General features: G+C 46.3%; 1 protein-coding gene across 1 annotated transcript in view; it reads right to left on the bottom strand.

Annotated features, from left to right (window-relative positions):
- Positions 1-945: 945 nt before the first annotated feature.
- LURAP1 (leucine rich adaptor protein 1) overlaps positions 946-11,169 on the bottom strand; it is a 28,586-nt gene continuing 18,362 nt past the window's right edge. The window contains exon 2 of the mRNA XM_003936895.3: positions 946-10,720. Within this exon, the coding sequence (XP_003936944.1) occupies positions 10,199-10,720 (522 nt within the window). The 3' untranslated portion in view covers positions 946-10,198. The remainder of the gene's footprint in view (positions 10,721-11,169) is intronic.

The following is an 11,169-nucleotide window of genomic DNA, read 5'->3' as shown; positions in this document are numbered from 1 at the left end:
AAAAAAAAAAAAAAAAAAAAAATTAAGAGTCTTAAAGACAAATCAGGCCAGGCGTGGTGGCTCATGCCTGTAATCCCAGCACTTTGGGAGGCTGAGGTGGGCATATCACTTGAGGTCAGGAGTTCGAGATCAGCCTGGTCAACATGGTGAAACCCTGTCTCTACTAAAAATACAAAAATTAGTTGGGCGTAGTAGTGCTTGCCTGTAATCCCAGCTATTCCGGAGGCTGAGACAGGAGAATCACTTGAACCTAGGAGGAGGAGGTTGCAGTGAGCCCAGATTGCACAACCACACTCCAGCCTGGGCGACAGAGTGAGACTCTGTCTCAAAAATATATAAAAAAAAGATTAACAAGGAAATGTTATGAATAATTTTTTGAGGGGGGACATGGGGTCTCACTCTGTTGCCCAGGTTGTAGTTTGGTGGTGCAATATCAGCTCACCACAACCTCTGCCTCCCAGATTCAAGCGATTCTCTTGCCTCAGCCTCCCCAGTAGCTGGGATTACAGGCTCCCACCACCATGCCCAGATAATTTTTTTTATTTTTAGTAGAGATGGGGTTTTGCCATGTTTGCCAGGCTGATCTTGAACTCCTGACCTCAAATGATCCATCTGCCTCGGCCTCCCAAAGTTCTGGGATTACAGTCATGAGCCATTGCACCTGGCTGGAAATGTTCTAATTTTATGCCAGTAACATCAACAATTTAGATAAAATGGACACATTTTTTGGAAACAAAAACAAAAACAAAAACAAAAACAAAAACCTGCTGGGCTCTGTGGCTCAAGCCTTTAATCCCAGCACTTTGGGAGGCCGAGGCGGGTGGATTACGAGGTCAAGAGATCGAGACCATCCTGGTCAACATGGTGAAACCCCGTCTCTACTAAAAATACAAAAAATTAGCTGGGCATGGTGGCGCGTGCCTGTAATCCCAGCTACTCAGGAGGCTGAGGCAGGAGAATTGCCTGAACCCGGGAGGCGGAGGTTGCGGTGAGCCGAGATTGCGCCATTGCACTCCAGCCTGGGTAACGAGCGAAACTCCGTCTCAAAAACAACAACAACAACAACAAAAAACCTATGAAAAGTAACTCAAAATCAAAGTCAAAGTCTGAATAACCTTATATCTACTAAAAGAATCTGTTATCAAAAACATCCCCATAACAGCCTGGGCCACGTGGCAAAAGCCCAGCTCTACAAAAAAATATAACAATTAGCCAGGCATGGTGGCACGACCATAGTCCCAGCTCCTCAGGAGGCTGAGGTTGGGGGATCACCTGAGCCTGGGAAGGTCAAGGCTGCAGTGAGCCATGATCATGTCACTGCACTCCAGCTTGGGCGTCAGTGTGAGACCCTGTCCCAAAAAAACAAAAAATGTCCCTATAAAGAAAACTCTAGGCCCAGATTTACTAAGTAAATTCTGTCATTATACTAAATACCTTACACAAAGATAAAGGAAAGGAGGAAGAAACACTACTTCACTCTTTTTAGGAGGCCAGCATAACTCTGGTACCAAAACCTTTTTTTTTTTTTTGAGACGGAGTCTCGACATCACCAGGCTGGAGTGCAGTGGCACGATCTTGGTTCACTGCAATCTCCGCCTCCTGGGTTCAAACGGTTCTCCTGCCTCAGCCTCCCAAGTAGCTGGGACTATAAGTGCATGCCACCACACCCAGCTAAATTTTGTGTTTTTAGTATAGATGGGATTTCATCGTGTTGGCTAGGTGAAATCCCATCTCGATCTCCTGACCTTGTGATCTGCCCATCTTGGCCTCCCAAAGTTCTAGGATTACAGGCATGAGACATCTCACCCAGCTCCAAAACTTTTAAAAGTTAAGTCGGCTGACAATGACCAATTAAGAATGACCAAAAAAAAAAAAAAAAAAAAAAAAGTCTATGGGAGGCTGAGATGGGTGGATCACGAGGTCAGGAGATCAAGACCATCCTGGCCAACATGGTGAAACTTCATCTCTACTAAAAATACAAAAATTAGCTGCGTGTGGCGGTGTGTTCCTGTAATTCCAGCTACTCGGGAGGCTGAGGTAGGAGAATCGCAAAGCCACTGCGATTCAGCCTGGCAACAGAGCGAGATTCCGTCTCAAAAAAAAAAAAAAAAAAACCCAACAACAACAACAACAACAAATTATGTCTATGGGAAAGTCAGACACCAACTATATTTTATTATACTGATAATTTATTAACTTTTTAGGTGCAATAATGGTAATGAAAATCCTTATCTTTTAGAGATATATGCTAAAATATTTACAGATTAAATGGGTAAATATCTGGTGTTGGTTCAAAATAATCTTGGTTGGGGCAAGTAGTTGAGGGAATAAATAAACCAAGATTGGCCATGAATTGATAATTATTGAAGCTGGGTAGTAGGTTTCTGGGAATTCATTACACTATTTTCTCTACTTTTGTATATGCTTGATACTTTGTATAACATAAAGCACAAAAAATAATGGCAAATGATTAAACGATATTAAATGTAAAAGAACTACAAGTTGTTTGTGATCATTTGGAAAGAGAGAGTAAAACAAAAAAAATCATTAAACACCATTAGAAGTTGTTAGGACATAACTACTTTGAAAATGGTAAGGACAGAAATTGAAGCATTTATCTTTCCACTCTGTTATGAACCTTATTTCAGTGTAATCAAATGGTCCCAGAGGATGTGAAAAAGGTTTTCTGTATAGAATTAGAGCTAATAAATGAAGAAAAACTAATAGCCTTAGAAAATTACCATTCTGTAATCCCTAGTGAAATAAGCAATTTATAAAATGATCACCATCGGATAGTAAAACAACTTGGTGAAAAGTTGACATCTTTATGATGCTGGGATGAGGCTATCACCATCTGAAAATAAAAGAAGGCTGGGGGCTGGAGTGGACAGCAGAGGAGAACTGTCCAACCAGAAACACCTGTGCCATGCAGAATAAGTGAAAAATAAATCTGTGGTGTTAAATAACTGAAATACGGGAGCAATTCATTACAGAAGTTGGCTTACCATAAAAGTATACCATTTATATATATTAAAACACATAGGCACATAATTACATATATTTTCAAAGATACATACATATATCCAAACATACACTGACAAGGGAGAGGAATGAGAATAGGGATGAGGAATCAAAAAGAGGGGCCAGTGGGCTCCTACCAAGCTCAAAAAAAAAAAGAAAAGAAAAGAAAAGAAAAGAGAGAGGCCAGGCATGGTGGCACACACCTGTAATCCCAGCACTATGGGTGGCTGATGCAGAAGGACTTCTCAAGGCCAGGAGTTCAAGACCAGGCCTGGGCAACATTGTAAGACCCCTGTCTCTTAAAAAAAATTTTTTTTTAATTAGCCAGACATGCTCCTGTGCTCCTGTAGTCCTACTCAGAAGGCTGAGGTGGGAGGACTGCTTGAGCCCAGGAGGTCAAGGTTATAGTGAGCTATGATTATCCCACTGTACTCCAGCCTGGGTGACAGTGAGATCCTATCTCTTAAATATATGTGTATATATATATATATATATATATATATATATATATATATATATGCAGATTGAGTCGTGCTCTGTCACCCAGGCTGGAGTGCAGTGGTGCAATCTCGGCTCACTGCAACATCCAACTCCTGGGTTCAAGCAATTCTCCTGCCTCAGCCTCCTGAGTGGCTGGGACTACAGGCATGCACCACCACACCCAGCTAGATTTTGTATTTTTAGTAGAGACAGGGTTTCACCATATTGGTCAGGCTGGTCTTGAACTCCTGACCTTGTGATTCACCTGCCTCAGCCTCCCAAAATGTTGGGATTGCATGAATGAGCCACTGTGCCCAGCCTAAAAAATAAAAAATAAAAAATTTTTAAACGTTCTTCTAAATAAAATAAGAAAGGAGCCTGATGATGGAATTCATTATGCTATAAAAAGCATGGTTTAACTATTAAAGAATTAAAAAATAATTTTAAAAGAAGACAACTAAACTATCTAATCTGCCCTTTCCAGATAGAACCCAGGTTAGTTCACTGGGAATATAATTATCTTCACCCTTGGGGAATAGGAGCACAGAATGGTTCTGGAGAGGAGACAGTGTTGAGGAATTCTCCACCATGGTTACCAGGAAGGTCTCAGGTCTAAAAAGATTCCTAAACTGAGACTTTCTCTCAAGCCTGATCTTTACCTTTGGCTCTCCCTGATGGTAATGGTTCAGGAGGCACTTGCCCTTCTCTCAACATGGGGTCTGGACCTGCCACCTTTGCCTTGGCACTGCCTCTCACTCCAGGAAAGGCTGGACAAAGCACAGAGGTTCCATTCTGGGCCTGGGTGCATCCTCCTGCCCGCTTCCCACCCTGCCTGTGTCAGGCTAAATAACAACCCCTCTACCATAGATGTCCAATTCCTAATCCCCAGGACCTGTGGATATATATAATTTTTTTTTTAAGAGAAGGGGTCTCACTATGTTGCCCAGGCTTGCCTTGAACTCCTGGGCTCAAGTGATCCTTCAGCCTCTGCCCCCCGAGTAGCTGGGACTGCGGGGATGCACCACCACCTGCTTAACCTGTGAACATTTTATCTTAAATGGTAAGACAGACTTTGAAGGCAGGATTTAATCAAGGATCTTGTCATGGGAAGATGATACTGGATTATCCCAGCAGGCCCAATGTAATCCTTACAAGTGGGAGGCAGTAGAATTAGAGAGATGTAGGGATGGAAACAGAGGTTAGAGAGGAGAGAAGATGGTCTGCTGCTGGCTTTGAAGATGGTGAAAAGAGTCACAAATCAAGCACCACAGCAGCACCTAAAAGCTAGAAAAAGCGAGGAAACATTCTCCCCTGGAGCCCCCAGAAGGAATGTAGGCCTGTCAATGCTTCGACTTTAGCCTGGTGAAACTGATTTTGGACTTCTGAACTGTAACAATAATTTTGTTTTTTGAGCCGCTTTGTGGTAAATCATTACAGTGACAATAGGAAACTAATGTAGTGCCCCAGCTTCTGGGCAGCACGAATCTGTCCTCCTAGAAGAATAAAGTCTATGTGAGTGTAGGGCCTGGGTAGGGAATCAGAGAAGACTTCCCGGAAGCCCCTGCAGTCAGGTTGGTCTAGGCTATCACAGCTCATTTGTTACTGAACTATCCTTGAGCAAATTTATAAGCAAGACTATATTGTTCACAATGCACTGTTTATAGGATTGCTAAAAAGTAAATTTAAACAGATTTAATTTATAAATGACCAACTTTAAGTCACATCTCCTTGTGGACTTATACATATTCATTCTTCCATTCATTGAACAGGTGTCACTGAACACCCAGTGTGTGCCTGGCACCATACACACAATGAGCTTGTGTCTGCTACAACCCTTAGGCATTTCTCACTGAAGCTGCCACTGAGCTTCCAGTTAGCTCAGTGCTCAACCTCAACGCCCCCATCCTAAATGCAGGCCTTGGCCAGGCATGGTGGCTCAAGCCTGCAATCCCAGCACTTTGGGTGACCGATCAAGTGGATCACTTGAGGTCAGGAGTCTGAGACCAGCCTGGCCAACATGGTGAAACCCCATCTCTACTAAAAGTACAAAAATGAGCCAGATGGTAGTGGTGTGTGCCTGTAGTCCCAGCTACTCAGGAGGCTGAAGCAGAATTGCTTGAGCCTGGGAGGTGGAGGTTGCTGTGAGCCAAGATCATGCCACTGTGCTCCATCCAGTCCAGGCAACAGAGTGAGACCCTCACTCTGTTGTGAGTCTCAAATAAATAAATAAATGCAAGCCTTTATATTGCCCACTTCAGGATCTCGTGTCCCAGCCTGCACCTCCCCCCTTATCCCCCCAGGCGCTGTTTCTGTAGCTTCCATGAACAGTCTCATTTTTGTCTTTACTCTGATCCCAGACCAAAACCCAGTGCACTTGAGGGCGATATACTCCCTCTGACATTTTCCACACCCTGTTTTCATCTCATCCTCTCCTCTCTCTGCATTTCTCTCCCTTTTCTTACCTTCTCTTTCTTTGAGCTCTCAAAGAGCTGCACCCTATAAGCCAGGAAAGTCTATCTAGTTAGAGAGAAGCTGAGCCTCAGCCAGCCAATCTAGAGGCAGGTAGAAGAGACCAAAGATACGTGTTTACTGGAGTTCCCAGGATTCTCTGGTGGTGAACTGAAATCTAAAGTATTCAGCCAGGATGCCTAGACCTAAGTGGAATACCCAGGCACCCTCACTTACCCCAGCTTACCAGCCCACAACACTCTCAGGTGCCTATCCAGTTGACCTTTAATTCCCTGACCTGCGGAGCCACACCTGCTTCTGCAAGACCCATGTAAATTTCCTAATTTCACAGCTTCCCACTCCCATCTCTGCTTCTAACCCTTTGAGTCTGAAACACTGAGCTCTGTTCCTATGGTGTCTGGAGCTACTAGCCCTCCTTTCCAGAAAAATGGTGGGTCCAGGATTGATTTTTCCTCCTATCTGTGATCCACACTAGTGCATTCTTCACCCCTTCACCCAGTTCAGTCCCAGGGTTTTCTTTGCTCAAGCCTGCACCTCTTCCTCTAAAGATTAAGCTGCCTCTTTAGGGAGGGGTGAGAATGCAAACATTATAACAGACGAAATTGCTTTCGGTCCCTTTGGGCTTCAGTGGTGTTGACTGGGAATAGCTGGCCAAGTGATTAAGCTGTGGGCATGCAGACTTGTGATCTGGGTTTTCTGACCTGGGCATTGCCACGGCTTTACAATAGGCGACGCTGGGCGAGTCTATGACTCATTAGCCTTTCTGAGCACTGAGGGGGCTGGTTTTATTTGAGCTTGGAGGTTCCACCCAGCAACTCCAGCACTGGTACATAATGGCCACAAGAGGGCGGGCAACCTCTTCAGCTCATAAGTCTGTAGCCTGAACAAGCTAACCTCGAATAGGAATACTGTACGATGGCTTCCAATAAGAAGGGTATGACTTCATGAACAATGTTGCTGAAGAGAGATAGAAAAAAAGAAAGGCCAGTCATGGTGGCTCAGGCCTGTAATCCCAGCACTTTAGGACACTGAAGTGAGAGGATTGTTTGAGCCCAGGAGTTCAAGACCAGCCTGGGCAACATGACAAAACCCTGTCTCTAGAAAAAATACAAAAAGTAACCCGGGCATGGTCACATGTGCCTGTAGTCACAGCTACTTAGGAGGCTGAGGAGGACTGCTTCAGCCCGGGGGCAGTGGCTGCAGTGAGCAGAGACTGTACCACTGCACTCCAGCCTGGGCAAGAGTGAGACCCTGTCTTATAAAAACAACAGGCTGGGTACAGTGGCTCACATCTGTAATCCCAGCACTTTGGAAGGCTGAGATGGGTGGATCACTTGAGGTCAGGAGTTCAAGACCAACCTGGTCAACATGTCGAAACCCTGTCTTTACTAAAAATACAAAAATTAGCTGGCCATGGTGGTGGTGCACATCTGTAATCCTAGCCACTTGGGAGGCTGAGGCAGGAGAATCGCTTGAACCCGGAAGGCAGAGGTTGCAGTGAGGCGAGATCACGTCACTGCACTCCAGCTTGGATGACAGAGCAAGACTCCATCTCAAAAAACAAACAAAAAGCAGGAAGGGTAGATAACCAAGGGTGCACTGCAAAATGGCAACAGAGTAGGGACTAGAACAGGAGATTCAGATTCCCAGTCTGAGAGGAAGTCAGGAGTCCCAAGACCATAAGAGTGCTGTGGAGAGGTCTTGTGAGCAGTGGAAGAGGCCGAGAATATACTTTGGAGATTTCAGTCATTTGAGGGGGTGAGAGGAGAAGAGAGGGTGTTTAGGGATGAGCCATGGACTGAATATTGCTCCAGAAGGACTGGGGTAGGAGTTTCAAAATGAGACTTGTGGTGGAATTTAGGGAAACAGATAATCAGTTTGGCTTCCTTCCCTTCCCCAACACAGAATACAAAATAGAGAAGTGGCAGGAGTTATTCCAGGATTTGAGGAGGATGCCTCTTTTGCAGGAGGACACAGTGAACAGCCAAAGTCATCTGACCTTTTTCCTCTAGCATTCCAGTTTCAAGGCCCAGGAAAGGCAGGGACTGACAGATGGAGCAGTTACCCAGAGTTCAAAGGATTCATGTCTACAAATTCATTCTCTGACACCAGCCACAGCTCTTGTCCCCCAACTCTGGGACTGTCCTCTCTCTGAGCCCCAGGTTGGCAGCTTTCCTGAATTCCTTCTATGATGTAATTTGTAATTCGGTAGAGCTCTGGGACCCAGGCTCAGGGCCAGTTCCCTTCTCCCTCCTCAGGTTCCAGGAGTCCATCAGGGTTTGCGCTAAGGGAGGAAGTAAACAAGCCTTTCCCTTGCTCCCTCTTCCCTTCCAGGATAGGGCAGGGGGACCAAAGAGCTTCTGTCTTTCCCTGCCACGCCCCCACACTGTAGCCCAGACAAGGCGATTCCTTGTGTCCCGACCTCAGGCAGGCATCCTTGTGACCAAATGGTGGAAGGCTAAGGACAGGGTGGGGGAAGGGCAGTCACAAAGTCAGAGAGGATGACACGTCCCCCATCCAAGATTCTGGTACACCCTCAGAGCTCTGAGACCTTGAGCTTCTCTCTCCCTGGCTCCCATCAACAAAGGGCAGGGGAGGCCAGGACTCACCTGCATATAAAAGGCCTGGAGAAACTGAGAAGGCAAGGACACACAGAAGCTGAACCTCTTGGCAGGGAGATATGGAATCAGAATACAGGAATAGGGCCAGATACAGTGACTCATGCCTGTAATCTCAGCACTTTGAGAGGCTGAAGCAGAAGGACAGCTTGAGCGCTGGTGTTCAAGTCTGCCCTAGGAAACATGGCAAAATGCCGTCTCTGGAAAAAAATACAAAACTTAGCTAGGCATGGTGATGCATGCCTGTAGTTTTAGCTCCTCGGGAGGCTGAGGAGGGAGGATCATTTGAGTCCAGGAGATTGAGCCTGCAATGAGCACCACTGCATTCCAGCCTGGGCGACAGAGGGAGAGCTTGTCTCAAAAAAAACAACAAAACAAAAAACAGAATGCAGGAATGGGGGCAACCCAGGAACAGGGTAAGACAAGGGACTGTGGCAGGGCGGAACAAACAGACTTGAGAGCAGTAAGTGGAGACCCCTGAAAGTTTCTCTCCCTAAAAGCAGAGTCAGGAGTGCTGGCCCAGACAGGGATGCAGGGATGGAGCCACAGAGGAAGTGAGATTCCCTAGGATAAAATGAGAATGCTCTATTTAAAAAGTAAGAACCTTCTGAAAAGAAGCACAAACATCTGACAGTGAAAAGCTTTCCTGCTAGGAGGAGTAACATCTTCCTGTTCACAAGAAGTAATGGTATGGACAATAAATAATGTGATCTCCCTTAGCACCAGGGGCTCAGATACCCCTATATGACCTACCACCATCCAAGGGCCACCCATCCTGGCAGGAAATGACATCACTTAGCAGGTAGGAAGGGGCAAGTCCACCAGCCCAGAGACTTCTGGGAGGGCCAACCCATAGAGGGTTAGTCCTGAACGCCCATGTCCCTCCTCAATCCTCCATCTTGGCCAAGAGAGGGCCAAGGCTTCTAGACTTTGGGTAAAGTAATTACACCCCCATCTCTTCATCAGTGAACTCCTGGGGGTCTTAAATGCCTTAAATCCTTACCTAGCTGCGGGGAGTAGTAAGAGATACTTCACACCAGAAGCCACAGGTCAATCCTCTAGAGTCAGTATCTCTATAGAAATATCTGTAGGGGCCAGGCACAATCCTAGCACTTTGTGAGGCTGAGGTGGGAGAACCCCTTGAGCACAGGAGTTTGAGAGCAGCCTGGGCAACATAGGGAAACCCTGTCTCTACCAAAAAAAAAAAAAAAAAAAGTAAAAATCAGCCGGGCAGAGTGTACATGCCTGTGGTCCTAACTATGTGGGAGGCTGAGGTGGGAGGATTGCTTGAGCCCAGGAGGTCAAGGCTACAGTGAGCCGTGATCATGCTGCTGCTCTCCAGCTTGAGTGACAGCATAAGATTCTGTCTCAAAAAAAAAAAAAAAAGAAAAGAAAAGAAAAAGAAAAAAGAAAGAAAGAAATAGCTCTAGGGACCCAATAATTGAGGGATAAAGGAAGAGACTCCCTAGGTACCAGTAAATGATGAGCCAGGTTTCCATAGTAACTGATTTCCGTGCAGCCTCTTCCTGGTCTCAGACTAAGGAAGAATCAATTTTGAGGGAGACCACAACTAACAGATAAAAGAGGATTACAAAAGGGTGGAAAAGTTGTTACAAGAAGGTCACATCATCCTGGCACTGCTCCCAGAACCAGTGGGCCTCGAAGCCCAGGTTAGCACTCTCATCCTCTGGTGACTCAGGCGGTCCACCTTGAAGCCTCTCCCCTGGGGGCTTCCACATAGCCCTCAAGCTCCCTAGCCTCATGGCTGTCACATCCACCTCAGTCCTGGCCCTCTCTCCACCAGCTATAATCTTTGCCCAGTCCATCTCAGGACGTGGAGCCCCAGGTGGGCCCTGTTCATCCAGCTCGCCGGGGGCCACTGTGTCCAGGAAGCTGCCAATAGAGACACTGTCTAGCCGGTCGGTGGTGCTGGTGTCTGGCAGGCTGTCCCAGCTGCCTCTCCTTGAGCGGCCTGGGCTCCCGCCTGTCAAGCTATATTGACTGCTGGTGAGGCTGCTGCAATGACTGGTCAACGTCCCCCGCTCCTCCAACAGCCAGCGCACCGCCTCGATGCCCTCATTCAAGGTCACCAGCTGCTGCAGGATCTTCACATCGATGGCTCGCAGGTAAGCCTGGGAGAGTGGGAGAAGGAATTAGTCCCAGTTCTGGGGTGTGGGTTTCCCCAGTGTTTCCATAGGCCCCTACCTTGTAGCCCAGGCAACCATGTTCCACTTGAAGATGATGGAATTATAATGGCTTGCAGTGTGGGCTTCAGAAGCAGACGGACTGCGGCCTCAGATTTCAGCTCTACCGCTGATTAGCCATAACTTCTTTGATCCTCACTCTCTTCGTTTGCAAAACAGGACTAAATCACTTACCTCACAGGGTAGCTGTGAGGATTCTGAAATGCTGTCTATTAAGTAGTCGGCACAGTGCCTAGCACAGACGAAGGTCTCAATAAATGTGAAGTATTAAAATCCAATCCTACTAAGCTTTGAACTTCATATTTAGGGTACCTTTTTTTTTTGACACGGAGTTTCGCCCTTGTTGCCCAGGCTGGAGTGCAGTGGTGTGATCTTGG

The sequence above is a fragment of the Saimiri boliviensis genome, chromosome 11, assembly GCF_048565385.1.
Source record: "Saimiri boliviensis isolate mSaiBol1 chromosome 11, mSaiBol1.pri, whole genome shotgun sequence".
NCBI classification, from domain to species: Eukaryota; Metazoa; Chordata; class Mammalia; order Primates; family Cebidae; genus Saimiri; species Saimiri boliviensis.
This window is presented reverse-complemented; position numbering and strand designations above follow the sequence as displayed.